At 43.2% G+C, this 25,320-nt stretch overlaps 1 protein-coding gene across 2 annotated transcripts; it reads right to left on the bottom strand.

Annotated features, from left to right (window-relative positions):
* Window positions 1-7,899: 7,899 nt before the first annotated feature.
* On the bottom strand, window positions 7,900-25,118 carry dcn (decorin). Of its 2 annotated transcripts, XM_084573560.1 has the most exons (8): window positions 24,743-25,118; window positions 17,725-17,944; window positions 14,730-14,842; window positions 13,593-13,806; window positions 12,884-12,997; window positions 12,454-12,547; window positions 11,086-11,224; window positions 7,903-9,596 (listed from the first exon to the last, which is right to left on the bottom strand). In XM_084573560.1, exons 2-8 carry the CDS (start codon window positions 17,924-17,926, stop codon window positions 9,396-9,398), a joined length of 1,077 nt encoding a protein of 358 aa, XP_084429686.1. In that variant the 5' UTR covers window positions 17,927-17,944; window positions 24,743-25,118; the 3' UTR covers window positions 7,903-9,395. The 2 variants fall into 2 exon arrangements, with proteins under 2 accessions (XP_084429687.1, XP_084429686.1); XM_084573561.1 differs by lacking the exon at window positions 24,743-25,118 and having other exon boundaries at window positions 7,900-9,596; window positions 17,725-17,941.
* Window positions 25,119-25,320: the final 202 nt, after the last annotated feature.

Genomic DNA, 25,320 nt, shown 5'->3' with positions numbered 1-25,320 from the left:
AGAGGAGGGGAGAGGATGGGAGGCTTATTCAACAAACTGGAGTCATATAAACTGAAGATGTCATCAATATGAATGTGTTGGGGAGCATCATCCAAAACTGCTGTCGTATAACCAAGAGCAGGTGCAACAAGTAACAGATATATTGCACCACAACAGTGCTAAAACAAAAGTGCCCAAGTATCACCTTTAAAAGCAAACTGATCCTTTTGCATTGGAAGATTGCCCGCCATGCAATTATCCCAAAATGTTTTGCAAGCTAAGCCTGAACTGAAGTTTGTTAGAGTGCATGTGGAAAACTCTGAAGAGCAGGAGCGACTGCAATGTGGAAAAATGTGAAAACAGTCTCTGGCACAGGTTTAACCCAGACGCTGGTTCGGAAGAAGAAGAAACTCAGCTGCACCTCTCGAGCAGTGAATCAGGCTTTGGAAAATGTGACAAAAGGGAAGCCAGGGCAAGCTTGCATAACAATTGACGCAAACATTTCTTCTCCTCTGTTGTTGAAAAAAAACAAAGAAAACTGGTGGGTTCAGGCAAATCCAATTGATCCCATATGTTCAGGAGTTTTATTTATTATACCTTTCATTCCTGTGTGCCCCACATTTTTCTTCTCCACAAAGCCCCGCAATCGCCCCCCGTGTTATATTCTTCTATACACAAACAGTGAGGGAAGAAAACAAAGTGGCCCAAGGTGGTCCTTACTTATCTTAATGACCAAATGTTTCTCCCATTTGTTGGTGGACGTCCATCACGCTGTTATTGCGTACCGAGAATTGGCGCCTGGATTTAATTGGTCGCAGTCCGGTCTGTTACTCTACTCACATTCCTAGAGTCCATCTTGGACACAAGGAATGTGTGGAAAGCTTTCATACATTATATACTAACTTAGCACACTTGGTTTTGAGTCTTTTGACAACATTTTGAGGTATATAGATCCAAAGAAGCCGTATGAAGAGTCTTTGTCTTTGAATTTTGTTTTCAGCATAACTGCATTTTGACATTTTAACAGCTGGGTTTGCACTAAAAATGTGGTGCAATCTTAGCAAACCTGTTGCAGCGAGTGATAACGCAGTACAGCTTTGAGGGCGATGTTTCTGCAACTATTTAATACGCACACATGTGTAGCTGTCACGTTTGGATGCTGCTGAAAACCAGCGGACTCCCAGTGCATCTCCAAAATCTGCCCAGTAACGTCTTGAGTCATCTGAATGAGCGCAATTGCGTTTGTTGTGGATCAGCCTTTCAAACGGGGGCAAAGTGGTTTGAAACGGTCTGTTTGTCATCCGAGTACACAGTGCACCTTAAAATCCTCCATAATGAGAAAGCAAACACTCATTTCCAACAATCAGTCATCCAAACACACTTGGATCACTTATTTATACTGCAAGAAGAGACATCTTATCCCCTTTTCCTCCCTTGTGTTGCTGACATTTGGAGAGCTAAATTGCAATATGCAAATAAGTTACTATGTTTAGCCACTTGTAGCTCATCAGGTTTGGTGTTAGGAAAGGTCACGGCCTGGTTGTTTGGGATTGTAATTTCTCAGGAGACAGGCTTGTTTTCTTAGTTGAAACAGCAGAGCCGCCAGAAATGCCCCAAAGGCCATGTGAGCAAGTCATTAGTGTTGTTGGGTGAGTAGTTTAAACCACTCGAGGGTCACTGTTTTCAGAATTGCAGCTTTTCAAACCTATCACACTGTGCTTGCATATTTGCCGATGTTGTGTAGGCCCCCTTTGTGCCTCCAAAAGAGTTATGACTCATCAGAGAATGGACCTTTTGAGGGTGTCCTGTGGTATCTGGTAACAGAATGTTGTTAGTGGGGGGTCTTTGAGTCCTATGGGTTGACGGGAGGGGCCTCTGTGGATGATTAGTTTGGAATCTAGTGAATTTGGAGGCCAGGTCAACACCTTGTGCTGTTCTTCATGTTTTTCTGAGTTGTTTCTAAAGCATTTTTGTGTCTGTGTCAGGCTGCATCCTGCTGGGGATGGCTGCTGCCATCAAGGAGTGTCATTACTATAGGGTGGGGGTGCCTGGTCTGGTCTAGGTCAGTGCTACATGTCTAAGTAACATCCACATGAATGAATGCCAGGTCCAAAAGTTTCCCAGCAGAATTGTCAGAAGATGGTCAATGTCATTCACTTCTCCTCCAGTCATAATGCTGTGGCTGATCAGTGTATGCTTTTACATCCCGCAAAACATAAATCAGAATAGACCTTTTTTTTTTACATGTGCAAAGTGGTTCTGTCAGTTGTGGAGGAATCTGTTGAAGAAGAAGTCTTGTTTCCCACCTTCCTGAAAACACAGAATTCATTCAGTAGAAGAAGATGACGTGCCGAGACTCTTTCCTCCAGTTTGAGAGACCCAAATGTCCATACAGCAGACGTATTGACTTACCATAGCAGGAGGTGGAACAACTAATATTAACGATGGTTTTGTACCATTAGGTGTCTCTCCAGTGAGCTAATAACGCCGAACCAGTTGCCAGTTTCCATGTTCAGCAGACACAGAGCAACATTAGTGTCAACTGCACAGTATGTCCAGTACTCACTTCTCTGCTTCACCAGCCAGCTGATTACATTGTCTGTTTGGATTGCCTAATGTGAGGCGAGAATTAGAGTTTATTTTATTTTTTTTAACTGCTGCTGGAGACAGGCCTGATGCTAGCATGTTGCCGACACAGACTGTAAAGTTTTAGGCCGTAAAACCAAGAAAATAGGTCTTAAAATGCTGAAATGTTCCGCAGAGCTGAGGAGAACTGCTGAGGTGCCGAAACCTTTTAAGCAAGAACACCAAATTTTTCCTTGGTGCAGACATGGTTGACATTTGTGCCGCTTCCTCAGCAAAAATATTTATTTCTTCGAGACGGCTGTGTTTCTACGTCTGTTCCTGGAAGCGTTTTGTAAGCTGTTCCAGACCGTATTCTCATCGCAGGCTGGAAAACAGACATTTTGTCATTTTGTGTCGTCACCGAGCTTCTTCTTCTTCGACGCTAACGCATCGCCCAGCGCTCTCGTATCCTTTCCATTCGACCAGATGGTGGACTTTGGCTGTCAGCACTGTTTTTCCCAAAAACCTTGTTTGTACTTAGCTGTCAAGTGAATATTTCCTGACTAAGAATGAGAAGTAATGGAACATAAATGTGTGAATATCAGATTATGCGGCGAGGTTTCCATTCGCTCATGATACGGAGGAAAAAGACAAAACGCGGGTCGGTTTTTATTTACTTATTTTTTAATTAATGTAATAAAGTCCAATGAACAAACAAAACTACAAAGCTGTCAGCATTTTTAAAGCTGAAATATTTCATATTCATTCAATATAATGAATCAAATGACTTCCTATCAGATGAAAAGAATAGGTCTTGTATACCTTACTTAAAGGGGAATTACTGTTTTTTTACAACCTGGACCTTATTCTGGCATAAAATGCGATCGTTTACTCACCCATATAACTTTGGTGTCATTTGGAGTCTTCGGACGATATTTAGATCTGCGTATATCCATATCGTGGGAGTGACTGGGGCACCGACACGCAGCCTCTAAATAACGCATTATCTGCCGCGAAACTCGTTCATTTCACCAATATTTTGTTACGATACGCTAGTGCTATTCTCTGTTGAGTATGGAGTTGCCTGTTATCATCATCTGTGGTCTGTAGATTGACCTACTAACCTCTGACCTGGATGATGTCATCTCTGAGCTCCGCGTGGATCACACGTTGCTTGTTTACTTGTAATTTGTTACTGCTAGTTTTTTGCAATATGGCTAAATATTTTTTGTTGTGGACGACGACTTTGTTTATGCTGGACGTCCTTACTGTTTTGAGCCTGAGTATACAGATGACGAGCTCGTTGGAAGGAGAATGCGGAGGCAGAGAGGGGAACAGCTGACCAAAGAACAACAAACGTCCGCGAATAGACAACAGGTAACTTCGGACTGAACGGGGAATAGCACTAGCGTATCATAACAAAATATTGGTGAAATGAACGAGTTTTGCGGCAGATAATGCGTTATTTAGAGGCTGCGTTTCGGTGCCCCACTCACTCCCACTATATACATATACGTGGATCTAAATATCGTCCGAAGACTCCAAATGACACCAAAGTTATATGGGTGAGTAAACAATCGTATTTTATGCCAGAAATAAGGTCCAGGTTGTAAAAAACGGTAATTCCCCTTTAAAAGACATCCATTCTCCGTGCATACAGGAAGCTGTTCTTGCTCATTTTGTAAACTTATTTATTTATGCAATAAAACTGGCACTAGCCCAGAAAGCTGATTTATTTCTCCAAGTGGTGGTCTAAAGACAATATCCTCAGATAGAGAAGGCCGTCGGTTGTCTTTACCTGTGCTGCTGGCATTGTTTTTGTGAACCAGAACCGCTCCAAACTTGTCATATTTTTCACTTTCTCGGCCTCCCCTAAAATATATTCTTTCTGGCTTTTATCGCAATTTTCCCTCATATTCGCGCAATTTGTTGGTTTGCAGTGATTTCCTTGACTAGGCTGTAATGTTACCATGTGATGGATAGTCTCCTTTCAGGAAAAACGTTTAGAAGTTTGAGGGTTTTAGAATTGGCACATCCACTATAACATTTACTGAATGCCTCAGTTTGCTTCCAACCTAAAAGTCTAAACTCTTAAAATTGAAATCCAAAGTTTGAGAAACAAGTATTGTAAGACATGGTTAAGTTTGGATGAAACAGCTGAGCAACAGATACTTCGATAAACCAGGTGGTGAGGCCTTTTTGGGACATTTAAAAGAAATGGATGATAAAAAATCCACTATCTAGAAACAACAGCTGCTTGTGTCTACCTGTGTCTGCAATCAAGGGCCCATTGTTTTAAAAACTGCAAAGAATTTGAGGTGGTGAATCTGTCACCTTTATGCAAACTGCACAGTGTGTTTAGTTTAGCAGAAACAGTAGAAACAGCAGCAAGGCTGGACAAAAAGACTATTGTTCTGCGGAGGAATTACAGAAGATTTAGGTGGATTCCAGTTTGTTATTGATGCTCTTACCGAGCCTCGTTTGGTCCTGTGAAGGATTTGTGCAGAATTAGGGTGTGAAGTGTGGACACTTTCCCATGATTGTCGAAATATAAAAACAAGAGCATTTACAACGGGATGATTTTAACTCCGAGGCTTAAACATTTATCTCTTTGCGCGACTGATTTGCATGACTGGTACACACACACACACACACACACACACACACACACACACAGAGCACATGAGCGCATTACAACCGAGACACTCGTGCACATGCTCCGGCAGAGGTACACAGATGGAGATCCAAGCAAGCATATTAGCGAGCGTTATTCTTGGACCTCTTGGCAGAGACACACAGAGGCTTCTAATAAAATCTCAGACAGCACCCAGACACCACCTTCTGTTCCTAGCATGTGGTCATGCGGTGAGCACTGTGCGTCTTAAAACAGAGGGACTCATCCCTCGGCGGGCCAAAGGGATTCTCTCACCTTGTGTCTCATGGGCACGCATGTGCTGCAGGAGTGACCCGGCACTAGCAACACAACAGACCGTCGCTGCGCTTACATCACACATACACACTTTAATTATCTTATAGTCACTAAATTAAAGGGTATAGTGTAAACCTGGACAATTAAAGTGTAATGGTTTACATAAAAATGTTTCACACGCAACAATAACAGGGTTTTTTCGGGTGGATTATATTGTAGGTTGTCAGACAGGCATAAGCCCAGGTGTTTATGTGTAAGCTACGTTTGATTGATGTAGTTTGGGATTGCAGACTGAACAAAAAACATCTGAATAAATCTGCGACCCATCTGCTCCTCAGCAGGATCTCATCACTCTTCTCCGTTGACACCGCGAAAGAGCTCAGGTTACTTCGGTTGCATAAGAACTACAAGGCACACATGTGCAAACGCACACACACCAGGCAATGAGTGTGCAAATGTGACCTGTAATGTGTGGATCCGCGCGACGCAACCGCCTCTTCCTCAGCCGCCGTTGCACGTTTGCGTAGCGAAACCGCCAGATGCACGCTCTTAAAGGCGCACAAACGCTGGCAGCGGGCCTAAAGCAATAAGTCTAAGTGCTTATGGTCTCGAAGATAGATGTCTGTTCAGGAGATCAAGTTGCACCGTGCTCATGCATGTGTGTGTAATTAAGGGGAGAGAGGCGAGGGGAAAATAAAAAAGAGCTGTACCGACAAGCGCCACAAGGGGGCAACACATCGAAGTACATTCATGCTGCTGGACTGAACTCGCTGAAGAGGTGCTGGGATGAGGGCCAGGGCTCAAACACTGATGCTTTTCAGTCTGTCCTTGTCTAAAGAAAATAGGAGAGCAAAATCATATCAAAGGGAGAGAACTCTGAGCTGGTCCAAACTCCTTAATATAGTTAAGTAAGCTGTCTGCATTGTTTGTAGCACGATTCCCCATATTTATCATTTAAAGTGAAAGAAGCAGTTTCCTGGGATTTGCAGACGTATTTACTGACGAATTACCTGCCTTATTAAATTCACTTCGGACTACAAAATGTTTTGTTAAGTAACTGATTCGTGTTGGGTATTGTGTTGTCCATTTCATTACTTTTTCTGCCAGTTTCTGCCTTAGCACATTCAATCCTCTGTCTAAGTTTAGACAAACTGCTGTTGCTTGCTATTTTCCTGTCGTTTTATCCAGTTACTCTCACATTTACTTGTTTGTTCTTCTTCTTTGTGCAAGTAAGTGTTAAGGGAAAAAATGTCAAAGATAAAGCATCAATGTCACAGCCTCCATACTGTCACATAAAGCTGGTGTCAAGAAGTCATCATTAGCTGCCTTACAACCTGTTTCAGAGTCGGGAGTCTCGACCGCTACATGTCTCTTGGGAGCCCCGTTGCTTTTTCTTGAACTTAAATGTTCCATTTAAAGTTCTTAAACGGCCGAGGAACGATAAATCTCTGGTGGCTCGCGGGGCCATAAACGGCCCTTGTGCAAATATTTTTTTTTACCTCGGCCCACAAAACCCATCAATATAAGCTCGCTTGCGGTAGCCAATCTGTTTGTTACTTATTTTCCCCCTTCCACTACGTCTTCGCTCACCGTGGGACCCGGATGTCGTTGCACGACGGATCATTTGTTGGCTTATACTGTCGCCTCCCAACGACAAGGTCTAATATCAAACCCGCTGGGCTGTGTAAAGTGTGCGTCTGTCGGTGCGATTTCCTCAGGGAGTTCTGGTTTCCTCCCACAAACCAACGACACGACGGACTCAAGACTGTAAACTGAATGCGTTGTCTGTCTGTTTGTATATATAGATGCAGATACTTGCTGTGAATGCATACAGTGCATCTTGTGATGGACTCTCGGACCTGTCCAGAGTGTTTCCTTCATTCTTGGTCAGTGCATGCTGGGAATGTCTCCAGCCCCAAGAACCCTGCACGGCATAGGAGATGGAAAACTTGGATTTCACCAGTGATGTATATATATCTATGTATGTATATGTAGACGTTGTGTTTATTACTGTATACATTGCTGCTGTAATTAAAGCCAAAAAGGTAGCGAAAACCCATCTATTGCTGCAAGACTGAATTTAGCATCAGCACGAAGTCCTGTCTTCATACGCAGAGCACATGCTGAGCCGTTGATGAATGGCCCCCGTGCTATCATTTTTCATGCGGAAGAAGAAGAAGAAGAATCTCATCCACATTACTCTTTGAATGGAGTGCGGTCCGTGGGTAGTAATGTCTCTTATGTGACTTATTGTTGCCAGACGGGAAGAAGAAAGTAACGCTTTGTTCGAAGAAAGTGGACAAAGTGTGCCATAAAAGTGAAACTGATTGATGGTTTTGAAAAGTGGGCCATGAGTTTAAAAACCAGATTTCTCTTGAGCTTTATTGTGAAATATATTCATCAGATGAATGCTATTGATTGAACTTTTGAATATCTTTGACTGAGCCAATCTTCTTGCACATTTTCCGGTCATTCCCAAGGTTTTCTCTTATTAATACGTCCGCTGTAGCCTAACGATGGAGACCGGCCCTCACCTGGTTCCCGGTTCAGTTTGTGCCTGTTCCTCCTCTTGACCACGTTCGAAGAACCCTCCTTGCTGCAGGTGTCGCGGCGGCGCCATCCCGCGGATCTCCGTTCCCGCCGTTGATAATAATGCAAACTCTGGCCATTACAACCATCAAAAACCGCTACTTTTTTCATTAGTATTTTTATTTTGTTCAGGACACCGTAGCTGGAGCCCCTGCTCCGGAAAAAAAAGAGGAACACCTTTGTTTGCTGATATATTAAGTCTGAGCTATGGTAAGTGCTTGTGCCTTTAAGCAATGAGAGGTTTTTTATACAGCATTTATATACAGCGTCTATACATACAACATTCACACCAACACGGGTGCTTTGGGCACACCAGTCTACTTACACCCGCCTTTTTTTTTCTAAACGGTTAAAAAAAATAAAATAAAGGGCAAAAATGAGAGAAATACATACACGCATTAACAAGAGAATCCAGAAAGCACCAGGTTCAAGTTGAAAGGAAAAAAAAAAAATCAAGAGCATGCATATAAATCTTTGGGAATGGCTTCTGTTTAAAACATATATGGTTTATTCTACATTTTTTAGAAGCTATTTTCACTTTGTTTTTATGGAAAACATCACACTAGGAGAGAGAAACAGGGGATGGAATGTGCTGAAGAGAAGTGTAAAAACACCCAGAATTAAAAACAACGCCGGAGTAAGCACAAGAAATCACAATGAAATATAAGTCACCGTTGCTTTTATCTCTCTACTTGGATTGAATACAATACAAATAGAAACTCTGAGCTCTTTCAGGGAGTGCGGTTACACCCTGAATGCTATTCCTAGTACACAGGCGATATCTAGTACATTCTAGTTTACCAATTGTTAAAGGTATTGTAAAATACAAGCCAACCCCTTGCCGCCTGCTCTACAGGCCAGCTTTGTCGTGGTTCATGTAATGGTCAAAATAAAAAGTTGATCAAACTGAGATTTCTTTTAAAAAAAACATTTCAAATCTTTTTGGTTCGGGTTCATTTCTGAATTTCGCTTTGTCCACTGAATGAATCGTACATAGGCACATTAATACGTCACATAATACGATGATGTGCTGCACGCCGGAGCGTCGCATTAATGTGCCTATGTCTGATTGAAGCTGTGTGTTTTACTGTTGCACCAACCTTGAAGCTAAATACTGATAATGATGTGTTGCGTTTGAGGTCCTTGTTCACTAAAGTTTCGAAATGAGTGTGCGGTGATTATTGACGTCATCGTTTGCGGGCGGGCAGTGTTGGTGGTAAAAAAAGGGGGGGCGGGGGGGGCGGGGCGTCAGTGTTGTGGGGCTGGTGGTCAACACGCACACTTACAAAACTTTCACACGCTCATTTACAAACACACACTAGAGCGGGCTGCTCTACTTCTTCCTGTAGTTGCCGAGCTGGATGGCGGAGCGGTCGAAGACGCAACGGAAGGTGACTGGCTGAACTTCCCAGTAAGCCACGGGGTTGCTGAACAGGCTGATGCCAGAGTACATGGCCTTCTTGGTGTTGAAGCCGGGAGGACAGAAGTCACCTGTTCCCACAGCACCGATCTTGTTGGAATGGAGGTAGACCACCTAGAGGGGGGGATTTAAATAATGACAACATTCGGTCACTGAATAAGATGTGCATGGCAATAATTTAGTTCTTCCCGAATAAACCTTGTTAAAGCTAACGATGATAATAATACGCTTCAAGATGAACGACAACCGTGCCAGTGAGTCAAATGCATACGGACTCAAGAGTTTATGCTGCTTGAGAATGGCTTTACAAAGACAATAGCACAAAAATAGAACATGAATATAACAAACACGCTGGAGTTGTATTTTGAGCACTCGTCATGGTGAAGTGAGGAGGATGAGAAAGCTCCTTGAAATAAGTACAGAAAGCAGGAAGTGCCACAAACTCATTGGGACAGACAATATAATGCTAATTACAGACTACAAAGCCACCAGACTGTATAAGGAGAAATGTCATAATGGCCCACACTCATTGTATATGATGGAATATGCAGAGGGGAACAAAGTAGGAACAAAAAGTATTAAAAAAATATGGAAAGATCACAAAAACATGAAAAAAGTAGCACCTTAACACATCCATTTGCTGCATGCTATTCCTACAACCATGTTGTAGTCTATAGGGGAAGCTTGACCTTCCACTACTACAACTGTGATGTTATAGCTCACCTATAATTTTGTCTTCTTTTTGTTTTCAACAGCATTCAGCTATCCCCATTCTGGTACCTTCCCATTCATTTTGCAAGTACAGGGTGACGCATACCGTAAAATTATAATTTAAATTGTCAAACATCATTCATGTGATTCAATGCAGGATTCAAAAGTTATTTTTCTCCTGCCACTGACTACCGTACGTACTTTTCCCGAAACAAGGTCCCAGGAGAGTCCACCAGAAGGCGCGGGGACTTTGTCTGTCTTTATTCAATTACATTTTCTTCAACGACCCAATCCCAACCCAAACTTTCTCCAAACACTAGGCCGTTTTTAACTTTTACATGGTTTGTTACGGATACAGAATACAGTGCTGCTCAACAATTATATGAAAAAAATCACCCTGAAAGAAAAGGGTTTTTTGAGATAAGATTGATGCAGCGGTTGCTCGTTTTTGAAAAGCCTAATAACTTCTAAGTGAAGCCATATGAAAGTGAAATGGCCTGGAATCAGGTATGTCCGCACCCCCCCCCCCCACTGCCAGAATGTGTAACAATATACTGTGACAGACGACCAACAGTCTACACGATAAACAAACTAAATGAATCCATGTGACGTTTGCTAGGGAAGACTTGCAGTCGGCTCGCGTGAACCTAAACAATCCAAAAGCAAAAATGCATCAAAGTAAACTTTTTTTTAATTCGGTTTAAATCAGGGCTGTGTATGAGCGCGCTGTGAGAGAAACAGTAACACAGCTACAATGCTCCAGCAGAGTTTATTTGCTGGAACTAAATGGTTCCAACAACAGTGTTCCTGTGATCATGTTTCATAGCCAAACCTGGATTTCTAACACTAAGTAGTGCCGTAGCTGTGTGGCGTTAATCAAACCAGTATGTACCTGGATGTACTTGTGGTCGGGCAGACCGGGAGGAACGCTGGTTAGAGCGTTGTTGTCGAGGTGCAGCTCTCGCAGGTGGGGTACGTTAGCCAGTGTGCCGTTTTCCACAGAGATGATGTCATTGTAGCTCAGACCCAGCCTGCCAGGAAAATCAGCAAATAGATAAGACACGTGTAGAACATGAAACGCAAGAACACAAATTGCATGAGTCACAGGACTGACTTCAGCGCTCGTCTCCTGCAGCCAAATTCAAACTAACTAATAATAAAGAGTCAACCAGACAAGCCAGGAGAAATGAGCATACAGGAAAGCATCCACATGTATCACTGAAGCAATGCGATTCATATAACTTAATTGTGAGCAAATGGAAAATGTAAAAAAAACATCTGAGGGGCGAGGGGTGATCTTATAAACACGTTGTACTCAAATGTTACGCGCTAACTGGTTATTGTCATTACGCAAAAACTACTGTTTAGGTTTTGCTAGAGAGTAAACTCCCTGAGTAGTAATGCTAGTGCTAGCTTATCAAGCTAATACGCGTCAACGACATCAAAAGCTGCCAGATGACATGAGCTGAATAATAAATACGTGTATTATCTTAAGAGAGAGTTTTTAATGAAGAAACAACCTCAAATTACAACCTTACTTAGTTTTGAAAGACCTGAAATCTATGGTGGATAACGCTAACGTTAGCTACTTTTTGTTTAGATAGATGTAGCTGTGTAACTGGACACAGCCTCCCTCTTAATAAAGAACCATTTACCATTTCCTTACGGTGTCCAATTCTAGCTAATCCGTACTATTGGATAATGGCTAATTTTAGCAAGCTTTAACAAACATCAGATATCGTCGTTTAATTAAGTTAATGCAGTATTTCTTCATCCATGACCCAAAGCCACAGTGGAAACTAATTTATCTGAGTTAGCTATTACACACAGTCCAGGTTTTCCATGACACATGCTTATTGTGTTACAGGATAATTGTTCAAAATATTTTTGTGGATTAAGCATAGTTAGCCAGTTGAGCTAGCTGCTAGCCAGTTAATGCTAACGTTGCACCAAAGACCATGTTAGGCCATACACGTGCTCTAGGCTTTGACAAATCAAAACTCAGCCGTGGATGGACTTGAAGTCAAAAATCCTGACATGATCAGCACAGCCAGCAACAGCGATCTGACGCTAGAAGACAAAACTAGGAGGGGAATCAGTGATGAAAGACGCAATGCAGTTGTGTAACTGACACCGTTGTGGACTTTGCCACTTTATACATGTGCTAACAATAGCTCCAAAGTCTTGCTTTGACACACGATGTCTGGAGGTAATTAACAAAATAGATTAAGATTTAAAAAAAGAAAGTCATAATTCTTACTTGGCAAGGTTCTTCAGGCCTTTGAGGCTGTCAGCTGTCACCTTGGTGATCTTGTTTCCGTCCAGGTGGAGCTCAGAGAGAGAGCTGGGCAGACCTGCCAGTCCGTAAGAGAAGGATTACCATCAAGAGCAAAGTGATGACTTTGAATAACTACGTATGAAACCTCTTTTACTAAAGACTTCTCATTTCATGTATCATTTTACTAAATACATCTAGCATATTGGCACAAGACTGTGTAGTTTTGAATTACTGTGCAGTGTTTTTTTTTTTTCCTTTTTCCGCATTGAGCCCATTGTTTCATTGTAGACCAAAATCAAATCATGCGGTTGTTTGACCAAAGACAGTTGTTTTTGGCCGAGCGTTACTGGATATGACTCGGATCAAGACAAATCGTAGGAATTATTTGTGGAAACAGACACGGGAGCTGTACCTTTGGGGATTTCTGTGATGTTGGTGTCTGCGATGCGAATATAAGAGACCCTTTTCAGGTCACCAAAAGCACCGGCCTCAATTCCTGCGCTCTTCAGAGGGTTGGACCCGAGCTCTGAAAAAAAAAAAAGAAAAAAGAAAAAGAAGAAGAATGAAGAAACGATTGAGGCCACAAAAAGAAAGATGAAGAGAAAGAAAGAGAGCGGCAGTAATGGATCACGTCTGTGGAGTTAATTCCTCTCCTGGTGTGTTACAGGAACAAATAGTTGACATATGAGTAAAGTCTTGGGCAAGAGTATAGCTCGAGCACTCATTCTCCCACAGCAGATTTCACATACTCTCACAGTGGGATCTTAAGTCTCGTATCATTGCATTTTATGTGATTGTCGTTGCGCTTTAGTTGATCAATCACTGGCTGACACTTTCATTTTTGTATAACAGGACATTTAACAAGCTGGAGATGGGTTGTTTAAAGTGAGAGACTTGTAAAGTCAGAGAAGTGGGGTCTTGGTTAGATAAAAATCAGACTGTTCACTGGTTGGACTACACACACCATCACTGCTCTTCCAATTAAAGTGTGAGATGCAAAAAGGTCCTGTATGCAAGACTCATCTGTGATATAACCACCAAGAAAGGAAACCTTCTTTTTGGATCTCCTGCCTGTTCATATTCTCTTAAATCATATATGTTTGCTTTGTTTTACTTCATACCCATGACGATGACATGGGACATGCTCTGGAAGGAGGCCTTCTTGATCTTGGAGATCTGGTTCTCGTGGATGCGAAGCTCCTGCAGGCTCTTGGGCATGTTGGAGGGCATGTCCTTCAACATGTTCTTTGACAGGTACAGGCGCTGCAGCTTGGTCAGAGGGCTGAGGGCCTTGGCGTGGATGATGGTGATTTTGTTGTTCACAAGGATCAGAGCCTACAAGACAGAATAAAATTTTTGTAAAACGCTGCGATATGATTTTACCAACTATACGCTTGAAAAGATGGGTTCAAGGCATGTAGTCAAAACCAGCAGTGTTTGGTTTTCCAAGTCTGTTCTTGTTTAATTTCACTGTTCTCTTGTAATAGAGTTGAAACTTTATTTGAAACGTTACACCTTTGTAGCTTTCACTTCTCCCCTTCAAGAACACTCAATGCACAGTGGGACTATAAGGATAGCTTTTCGGGTGATATTCTACAAAGACATTTTGAGCTCAGCAGCTGTTAGACTCTCCAACCTGGTGTCTGTGCTGTCAATGCATTTACAGAAGAATCCCACTCCTGCTCTTCCTCTCTCGGAGGCAGACACCAGGCAACTTGTGGTATGTGGACCAGTCCCCTTGAGAGGCCAGTTACATTACAATGGAAGCAAACTCTTGCTGTCAGACGGAGGGATTTATTGCAAGCAAGAAAGCTGTAGGTTGGAGGTGCGAGGCTGTGAAGAGGCTGTGCAAGGCCTACGGGCGAATAGTTTCCATGCACCTGGTGATTTGAATTCACCGTTTCTGGCTGGCAATGATGGAAGGAGAAGAGTGTTATGGAGGAGGATAAGGAGACATGGTGAATGGCTGGATTTCACTCTATGAGCTGTGAAAATGTTTAAGAACACACATTAAATAAGTATAGATTATTCAGTGCCAACGTCCTAGAACATGTTTTTCTCTTGATACATCTGCACTGACAGCACAAACAAAATCCACCCAAAAATGAGTTCAGTACAAGATGTTTCCTCGTGGGGATCATCAAGGTTTCATGTTTAGGGTTGGCTGTGGTTTGTGTAGCGGTTACATAAGACCACACATTGCATAACATCATAACACGGACATGCAGCTCTATAGATGGAAGTGAAATGCCTCTTACGTGCAGCCCCTTGAGGTTCTTGAAGTCGCCTTCCTTGATCTCAGTGATCTTGTTGTTCTGCAGGTCCAGCAGGGTGGTGTCATCAGGAATGTCCCCGGGAACTGCCTTCAGACCTGACGGGGTATTCAAACGAGAACCTAATTAAGTAAATGTGTGTGTTTGTAGGAGGGTTAGCAGCATTCGAACGCAGCAAATCCATCACAGTGATGAACGATGGAAAACCGAAGTTGGAGGTTGGATGCTGACAGTCTGATTGCCGCTTCGGGCTAACCAGACTCTGACCTCAGCAGGAAATGGATAAAAAATGATTACCTACTTCTCTCCGAAAGCTTATTTAGGGTTATTATTATTAATTTTTCTCTAACGAATGAATTTCCTGCCAGATGTGTTACGTTTTTTGTTGATTTTACTTCGGCGCATCTTTAGTTCACCTTTGGAAACTAAAGACGAACTTCAAAGCTTATTTAGTCATGAATATTTAATGTTCTAAGGAAGTACTTTGAATTTGGGATTTTGAAGGCCTTAAGGTCTTAAGACTGGTGACATTCCATCGGGACCAAATGACTGTCTGATGCACGCCAAGGCACACATGGTGGAAATGGACCTTAAAACAAATTTCCTTTGGAGTAAGTAAGCGACTGCATACCTGGACACTGAGGTCACGCTAAATCGTTAGCACACTGTGACGCCAAAAATGGCTTCGGCAGTGGAAGACGGTCGAGTGGGCTGCTTTTAAAAAAAAAGTTGAGCAGAGACAGCTGGAGGGTCCGAAAAAATACACCGAGATTCACAATGGGCAGTTTACATTTGAGAGGAAGAGGCGTAGAATAAACTGTTTAACAAAGAAGCTTACGTACGTCTGGACAGGTTGTGTCTCAAAAAAACGGTGACCACTTCTGTTCAGAACACCCAAACATTACTTTCAGCTAGGTTTTTTTTTTTTTTGTCTGTCTGCTTTTCCAGCTCGGCATCGAGTGACCGAGAAACCATCACAGCTGTTTGTGGTCACCGCCATCATTACAGCACCACACTGTGTATACCTCTGTTCTTCCACACACATTGTTTTTTTTTATTGTTTTTTTCTGAAAGTCAGACAGCTTAATTATTTTATTTTATTTTATTTTTTTGACGTGAAATGTGAAATTAAATAGCTGGAATGATTTTTTTTCAAGCTTGTAAACTGATTTAAATGGATCACTTAGGGTTTGTGGCTTCAGAAGTTGAGAAGGTAAATAAATCACGTGTCAGTTTAGTTTTTTATTGATCATTGTTTATGATACTTTACGATCCATCAAATTACCAAAATGCTTTCCATATAAAGTTTTTGAACGCTGAAAGTCTACAGCGATCACTTTTTAGACAAGTACACAGCAAACTTAATGATTTAGTTGCAATGTTTCAGTCAGATTCTGCACTTTTCGTCTGAGCAAATTGGCTTTCTACGCTTAATTCTCACTCTTCTAGTCACTATCAATCACTCCGTTTTAAATCAAAGTGACAGGGATATCATTGCTTTGGACTTCACTGGACTCATTTGCGGCATTTCCCAGCATTGTCTGGTGCGGTGGCCGAAGCAAGACAAGCCGATCTGGCTGCGCCATCAAAGGATTGAGCAAGCTTGGATTTTTTTTATTTTTTTGGGAGGTCATTCAAAAGCGTGGGTGGAGGAGATGTGCAAGCCGTGCACTTTACACAATTACAGAAGCTGCTGATTAGGTGCATTTGAATCCTTGTGACCAAGAACAAAAGGCTGAAGAACTTTTCCGCCCTGAATGTCCTCCCTCTTGCTGGCTGCAAAGTCCACACCTTCAAAAACATGAGAGTGCTTCTGAATGGCAAGCAGACTACAAGGGCATATATATATATATATGTTTATTCCTTTGTGTGTCTGAGTGTGTGTTTGCACGCCAGCAGGTCTGGGGAGCAGATGGGGCAGTACTGACTCAGAAGTGGAGAATCCAGGCATGGAGCTGTATGCGTCTTTAGGGAAAGTGCTTCTGCTAACAGCTCCGTCTGGAGGAATGATGTAATGGAACTGGTCTTTTACCGAAAATGACTTTCTCCAACCGTGTGTCCGTCTGCCTGTCTGTCGCTCTAACATTTGAGCCACCTGCTCATCTGCTCCTACTTCACGCTTTGCGTTTGCTGCTGTTCTGAATCTGAAACATCTTGTTCAGTTACGTCCGACTGCTCTTCTTCTTTTTTCATCCTCTCTGTATCTGTCACTCCCCCTCTCCTTCATCTATCTCCTTGAAGCTTGCGCCCTTCCCTGTTAAAACAAAAGATGAGCCAAAAGACTACCAAACCCGACTGTGCAGGAAAACACCTTACACCAGATTAGAAAAACAGAGAAGATGAGCTCCAAACAACCGTGGTGACATCTGAGTAAACTGTTGTGAACTTGTGTTACCAATGGTCTTGGTAAGTTTCATACCGAGAGACACATTTTGCGATAAAAGGATTTGTTGAGGACTTTCCTAAGTTCGGGGTAACCTCTAGCCTCCACCTCTGTTTAAGAAAACAATTTGCACAGAAAGGGTTAGGGTTAGGGTTAGACGGAAGAAACTGTTCCAGGAAGTGAGACTCACAACATCTGTGAGCATTTAAACTATCGACACTGGTGTCATGTTCTCTGGGGGACTTCACAATAATGCGTAACACAGTACACCCTTCGAATGACCCTGTGGGTTTCGGGTGGAGGGAGGAAAGTCTGTGACTTTTTTGCTCTTAAAAAAATAGTAATGTCACTCAGCGCAATAAAAGTACAGTAAAACTTCTGCAGCCAACCGTCTGACCTCAGCTTCTGATCCATCAAAGTGAGCTCAGTTGTTTGGAATCAAGGCCAGAACACTAAATGGAGGACTACACGAAGAAAATGGATGAGGAGGCCTCTGACGTTTTTTCAAAACTCTATAATTTAATCAAGATGCTACATCTAGGACCAGAGACTTCGGTCCCTGACAAACAGCTAAGCTCCAAACAGAGAAGGTCTTACCAAGGTCAGAGCACTGGATCACACGCAGGTGGCACTGGCATCTGAAGGGGCACTTGGGTCCTTCAGGCATGGAAGGTGGTGCGGTCGGTTCGAGGGTGCCTGATCCATCATCCTCCATCATGAAATCTAAGAAGCCCGACTGACGGAAGGGCAGAGCCCAGCAGGCGGTGACCAGGAGCAGAGAGAGACAGGCTGACCTCATGGTGCTGCTAGCGGGAGCCTGAAACGACAGAGTTCACAAGTCAGGGTGGATGCACATGTTCAAAAGTAACTGTCTTGCGTGAGGAAAAAAAGGGACAAAGCACAGTAGATTTTCAGTGCTGCAGTGAAGAAAAGGCAGAGACACAACATGAGATTTAAGTCCAGAAAGACAGAGGTCAAAGAGGGTGGAGGGCAGGGACGAGAAGGTTAAATGCCTCACTTTAACAATCTAGTGAGGTTCGTCAAATGAGCTATTTAACCGCTCTGTTTTAGGCAAAAGGTTAAAGGTGGTAGAGCAGGGCTTGGTCCAAAGCCAAATGAGAAAATTACACAATATTTGTTTGTCAGAAGGGACAACTTCAGGGTGTTTAGGTGGACGGGTTATGTTTTCACACAGTTCAAGTGTCAGTGCCGACTAATATTGTGACTTTAAGTGTCAGATGTTAGATGTTTTGAACTTTTTTCCTATTAATTTAAGCAAACTATTGTAACTTTTCATCCTTTAATTAATTCATTAATTTTAGCTTTCACATTTCAACCATTTATCTGGTACTTTTAAGTATATATTTCCTAACCCTAACCCTTTTAACTATTTCAACAGGTGTCTGAGAACCATTTATTGAATGTGGTTCAGAGATTAGCCTTTTATAATTTACTACACATGATGTTCAGATATCACTTATATACAGTTGAGCTACTCTACCGTATGTCACTTAGCATATGCCGGGAATCACCGTGCTCTAGGATCAACCTCTAATGGCTCGTAGTTGGTAGTATTTATACAATAATTACAGTTGTACTTATGCAACTTGCTTTTACAACAGAGTAAGACGACGCTGGCTGCTGCGTGAGTGAACATCTGCATTAGGTTTTACTGTAATGCACAAGGGATGCATCGCAGGAAATTTCACGGCTGCAACTGTATACCCCTGCGCTCCATTTTCCTACTATTTGAAAGCAATAAATCAGAGTGTTTGTTTGCTTGCCAAGTTCTTGTGCGTAAAAAAAAAAAAAAAAAAAAACACAACAAAACTGCGTGCATCTACTGTGCAAGAGGAGATTCCTTGTTTCCTCACAGTTGTCTATTTAAATTTCTCTCCACAACCTAGTTGACACATGCAAACATACCATTAACATCCATTTAAACTTCCTGACCTTTTTTTTCACTGCAATGCACACTCTCTCTCTCTCTCACACACACACAAACATGCAGAGATCTGCTCGTCATGCGTGAAGCCAAAAGTTGCTCCTTCCCTCACGGTGCCACAATAATTGAAGGCCGGACTTGAGCCGCAGCTGCTAACAAATGCTTTGGGAGCAGTCGTCTGCAGCGGACCTTGACCCGAGCATCATGACCGGGATGATGAAACTTACCCAAAACCATCAGTTGGCCCTGGGCTAAAAGTGAATCCAGGCTGGTTTGTATGGTCGCGAGCTTATGCTTTCCACATGCGCCGCATCTCTGATTGGAGTGTTTTGAAGTGCGAATAAAGCAATAAATGTGTATATGTGTAAGTCTCGCAGGGGTTAAACTCTTCAAATTTAGGAGTGTGCGCCTGTGAGAACGGGAGACAAAGATGTGCTGACGTAGTTTAAATCAGGCCAAGGGTTACGTCAGGTCACAGGGAAAGAGTCGCGGCAAAGAGTGACTCTCAACACGAGCAGTAATTACAGTTTTTGTCCACAAAACAGCCACCACTTTGACACACTGTACAGCTTCAGTCCAGTGGTTACAGTGCTTGCATACAGTATGACTGATCTTGAGGTCGCTTCCAATCAAAGGGGAATCAAGGGCATATGATGTGTCTCCATCTCTTAAAGGTTCTTTTTATTGCTGTTGTTCTCTTGAGATGAAGCGTAAAAACCTGAAAAAACACTCAAAAAGGCAGATTTCTCTAACTGGTCGCACAGCGTTTAATGTCTAGATTGCAGTTTTCCATGCCTTTGGAAACACAGAGTATGCACTGTAGTGGGAGGCGTTGAAACAAAGAGCTCTGGTCTGAACATACAGCAGATCCAGAGGACATGATGTTCCAGTCTTGAGCAGCCTGACTAATCTTGGTAGGCTCTCGTATCTAAGCAAAGCCGAAGAGTTCAGTCCAACAAAAACCTTGTCTGCAGACTTGGCCGTGGCGTGCTGACATCTTCTTGGATTTAGCGCTCCTGGGTCAAATAGTTTGTTGTCGATGTCTGTGATGGGATGTTTTATACAGCTCAGATGCCAGATTGTTGGGGCTTATCTTGCTGAAGAATGCATTAATAGCCAATACTACTTTACAGCCACTTTATCAGGCTTTTCGTAGAGCTCCTCGTATTGTAATCTCCTCACATCTGGCACGTCTTGCAGGCTGAAACACTCTGACTCATCCACACAAAGCCAGCGTCCCTGCTCTGTTTAAAGGAACAGCAGACTTACACCGCCGACTACCGAACCTTATCTCCCTGCTCTGACCCGTGGCGGCGAGCACATAAGTAGATACACAAGGTGTTTGTTGGCGCTGCGTTTCAGATGGCCCCGCATCGCATGGGGTCCCGCCATCAATCTGTCAACCTTTGTCCATAAACATTTCACCAGCTCCTAATGGAACCCAGACAGGCAAGAAGAAGAAGAAGAAGAAGACTGGGGATAATCTCAAACTAAGCCCTGTGATTATTTAATGGCTGCGGCATCAGTGCAAAGGCAAGAGTTACTGCTGCTTTGTGAGTCACAATCAAGCTTTAGGGTTGTTGATGATGAGAATTAAAACCATTGGAAATAAAACCAGGAAAGAAGGGAATATAAGAGGTTTTCGGGAATTATAGTTTGGGACGTCAACCAATTGGTAACAGCGGCTGCAGACTAAACTTTAAGTGGTATTATTATTGAGTTAAGGGTTTTCTTTGGATGGAGCGTAAGAGGGTGGTGAGTGGTGAAACTCTTAGACACACAATCAAAAACTAAGAATCCTCCCAGCTGGGATGAACCTACAGACACGATACGTGAGGCAACCTGCCGTGCCCCGGGCGTCTTCTCTTTCATTACCATCCCGCTCGGATGTGTCCCCCAGGACCCGCGGGACGGCCTGCTCTAAGAAGGTGGAACCCCCTCCCTCCCTCCAACTACATGCACACACAAACCTAAAAAAAATCCACTGAACATGCGACACCGGCTCCTCAAACAAACGCACCCCGGAGGGATGTCAAAACAACATGCAGGAACATGACTTCACCATGGACGCTCTGCATCTCATCAGCCTCAGCATTTCTAAGCCCCCTGAAGGAAGATCCAGCTCTCTGTTGTGAGACATAAGCTGTTCACTTTATCTTTTCTGGTTTCACAGAGGAGGAAATAACAGGTTCCACTTTAGCTTCGGAAAACGTGGTTTCTGACTGTTTCTGTATGATTTTCCAAGTTCTTTGTATAATGTTTCAGGTCAGTGTTGGTTCATTCATTTGATACAGTTGGTGCTTGCGTGCAAGATGAAAGTGGGACAAGCTTTACTCATAAGAAGCTAAATTACACTAATTAGGCCATTAACTAAAACTCTCACTTTAAAAACCTTTTAACCAATGATGGATCTGACACATAAGGACAACAAAAGATGTCATCATGGGATTAAAATGAAGATCAGCACGTAGTCAGACGGTGTTTCCCAATGCTTCTAACTGTGAAAAGGTGATGTTGGGCTTTGTGGTGAGGAACTTCAGTCTGTAGCATAAGCCATTCCTCTCTGCAACACCGAATGATGGTTGGACAACTTCCAAAGTGTTTGAAAGGGGTTTGAATGATCCCCAAATGCATGTTGAAGCTGGAACCGGCATGGAAAAGCTCAGGAAGCAGAAGTCTCCATCTCTATCTTCTTCTCCCATGTATCCTGCAAAACCTGCGATTCATCGCTCCACGTCTGACTGATATAAAAGGGGGTGGAGGGCGACATTTCCTGTGGTGGCGGCATCCTTGTCAATTCTCCCCCTTTTGTCTCATCTCCCTCTCTTCCCTCCCTCCTTCCCTCCCTCCTTCTGCTCTCTCCCCTTGAGCCTGGCCCTAGCATTGCTAATGATTCCCAGACAGGAAGCAGAGCTTGCATGAGGGAGTAAAGTAATTTTCCCTTCTTTGTCACTTTCCTCTTTGTTGCTGCCTTCCACTGAAACCCTGGAGCGTAGGAAACCAATGAGATCCTAGCGGAGAGATCTCCATGTGGACCAAAATACTGCGGCGTGAGAGAACGAGACTTGGGCAAACATGGCGCTCTTAAATTTAGCAAATCACACCAAGATGAACAAAACAATATGAAGCAACTACCAACCTCCACCCTTGCCCACTACCTCCCTCTTCCCCTCTAACTCTCCACAGGCCTGCATCTGCCTCTGCAGAGCTTCTGTCGGCAATGAATCACTGGAAGGTATTTACAAGGCCACAGGACATTTAAAACACGTGTGGCCCTTTTAACCCATCAGCAAATGCATGTGAGCTCCCCTCCCACGTGGTTGCGTAAACACACACGCATGATTGATAGCAATGCCAAGGTTGAAAATAAAAAAAATCTTAATTTGGCAGACGTCTGTGGAGTCAGTGGTCATTATTTTTTAAGGAATATCTGTTATGTATTGAGGGCGTTTTGCGAGCGAGAACATTGCATGTGAAAATATGCAAAGACGGAGCCAACAAACAATTTCAGAGCCAAAAAAGTTTTTGTAATAAGAGTGAGTCCAGATAAGACTGGCTCTATGTGTTTGTCTGCATGGGATGTTTTTGGCTCCAGGAATGCTTCCTTTTGACCGCTGCAGTTGGTGCAATTTCTTAAAGAAAAAAAATGCGCATGACTTAAACTAAAGATCATTTTAAGGTTCTCTAAAGCATGTCGGTTGTTTGGAGTCGCTGTGTGAGAAAGCCAGCAAGTGGTTAAACCACAGTTCAGCTGTTCCATGAGAAGAGCTGTCATCCTGCCATCAACCTCAGTCCCATTATCAACCGTCTATGCTGCACAGACGTGGACGAACTGCCCAACCTTCTCTCCCTTTCTTCTCTTTCCATCTCCTCCTCCCATTTTTTTCTGTGCTCTTTCCCTTCCTTCCTTCTCTCGAGCTTCTCTCATGGTGTTTTCTTTCTGTCTGACCCTTAAAACTTTGGCCAGAAAAAGGCCGACATGTGGAACTTTCTGGTATTCCAGCAAGAAAAGAAAAAAAAAAAAGAGGTGGGCGGGAAGACATAGTGGCTGATGTCCATTCAGTCCCATTGTTCTTTAGGTCTTTCTGACCCAGAAAGAGTCCAGATGGAAAAAATGTAGCCCCCCGAGTGCAAATCTGGGCCTTGTCTCCTCCAACCTTCCACTCACTCATTGCTTCTACGAATGTCAAACATCTGCTCAGCTCCAAAACTGCTCTCACTCTTTAATTGAGTGTTTTAGTACAACGTGAACGCATTTTTATTATTGTGTTCTAAGAGACATTTCTCAGTCTGTTTTGTTTGTCTTGTTATTCCCCCCTTGTTCAGTTTGACTCCATTCAGAGCAGCTGAGCCTTATTAGGTTTTTTCCCCTGCTGGCATAAAGGATGTAATGAGTTAGCAGAGAGTTGTGTGGTGGCTTGCCGGGAAGTCTTCAGACCTCTCTTTGATAGAGGAAGCTGTACCATTACGGGATTAATGGCACTGTGTGTTGCCAGGTACAGCCTTTTTTTTTTTTTTTTCATCTCCTCTTCAAAGCCTCTCGCTTTAAGTTGCCCCTAGCAATTTGGGTGCTGCTCTGCTTCTGTGAAAAAACACAGCAGCGAATGCCACGGTGGGCAGAGGAGGCTGCTGAGCAGACAGATAAGGAATTGGGGTTAGAGCGGTCTGCTTGCAAAACGAGCCGCTGGAATGGAAAGTGTGAGAAACAACTTTTCCCAATCATTGTCCTGACAAGCAGTAAAGAACTGAATAAACACAAATAAATCCTCACTGTTGTTTCAGCTTTTTTTTGTCTTGCAGCCTGCACACAACACCACAGGGATGGGGAAAAAAAGAATAAAAGAAAGCTAAAAAAAAAAATCAACAAATCCTAATAGTTTCCACTGACGTTAGAAAAAGATGACAAAAGGGAAGAAGTAAGCAACTTTTCCCCTCGCGGACAAATTCTCTGCGTTGAGCCTTATGAATCTGATTCACTTCCCATGTGTGAATCACATTCACAAAACCCAGCCTGGAGGAGACCCTCACATATGGGTTACATCTAAACAATCAGCTAACAAGTGACTAAACACTTCACTTGGTCAATTGCCACAGAAACCAACACATAAAAAAAAAAAACTGCAAGCAATCAATGAAATTGTAAACTGCGGAAAAGCAACACTTGGCCCAGGACACTTTGGAGATTAATGATGGGCTAGAAGAATAATTTTTTTTTTTTTTTTTTTGGCAGGGGAGTGAGGCAAGGCATCAGCATCAACAGCGCTACCACACCCCCTTCCCTAGCCGCCGCTCTTTTCACCGAGCTGTACGTAGACAGGACTGGGAATGATTAAAAGGTCTCTCATCACAAAGCCAAGAGCGCTGTGGGAACAAGACAACAAGGCAACATATCTGGAATATATGCACAAATCTCGGAGTAGGGCTGCAGAGGGACGTAGAAGCAACACAAAGTAGGAAAAAGAGAAAGAGACATACTTCAATTCAACTAACTAAAAAGAAAAATGACAAAAAATAGACTCATCATGCTTCTTTTAATCCTTAAAATTGCATTAAATCTTAAAAAGACAAAAAATGCATCCACAACTGAACCTAACTCCTTGTTCTTTACCCCACATTATCCATTTACACCAATACTTTTTCCCTCTCCCAGAGTTAAAGGCTTAACCTTACCTGTTCTCAGCAGAATCAAGGCAAACAGAGCAGAAGTGGGTGAGATGAGCTTGACTCCCAAAATCCAGCCGAGTGGGGGGATGAGACTGTGAAGTGGCTGAGAGGGCCTATGGGGTAATTGGACTCGGAGCGCGTGCAGCCAAGATCAAGCAGGTGTGCTCTGTCATAACAAGGGGAGGAGAGAGAGAGAGAGAGGGCGAGAGAGGAAGGGAGTCAAGGGAGAGCGAGGGGAGAGAGACGGAAGGAGGGAGGGGTCCGACCGCCGAGCTCCTCTCAGGACCGAAACAATTGGTGGAGAAGTTCCCTCGCGCTCGCTGTGCGCTCCAAAAACAGCTGGAAATGGAGGAGGGAGGGAGGGGAAAAAAAAAGTGGAGAGAGAAAGAAAGAGAGAGAGGGAGAGAAAATGAGCGAGGAGAGAAAGGAAGGGAGGAGAGAGAAAGAGAAAGAGGCAGAGAGTTGCAGTTTAAGGCAATGAGCAGTGATTGGGCTGGCAGCCACCCTCACTGTGACATCTGGTAATGATAGGTCCTGTGTGGAGCTCAGCGGAGAGCGCTGCTCACAAACACTCCTTCTCACCC

This window comes from Chelon labrosus (genome assembly GCF_963514085.1).
Source record: "Chelon labrosus genome assembly, chromosome: 23".
In the NCBI taxonomy this organism is placed as follows: Eukaryota; Metazoa; Chordata; class Actinopteri; order Mugiliformes; family Mugilidae; genus Chelon; species Chelon labrosus.
This window is presented reverse-complemented; position numbering and strand designations above follow the sequence as displayed.

Bases quoted from the DNA above. Each gene is read 5' to 3' on its own strand.
- dcn (XM_084573560.1), bottom strand. From the start codon at position 17,926: ATGAGGTCAGCCTGTCTCTCTCTGCTCCTGGTCACCGCCTGCTGGGCT. The intron at 12,998-13,592 runs GTATGAAGTAAA...TTTTTTTTTCAG, and splicing joins GTCCCATGTCATCGTCATGG to AGCTCGGGTCCAACCCTCTG. The intron at 12,548-12,883 runs GTACAGCTCCCG...ACGGACTGGCAG, and splicing joins CATCACAGAAATCCCCAAAG to GTCTGCCCAGCTCTCTCTCT.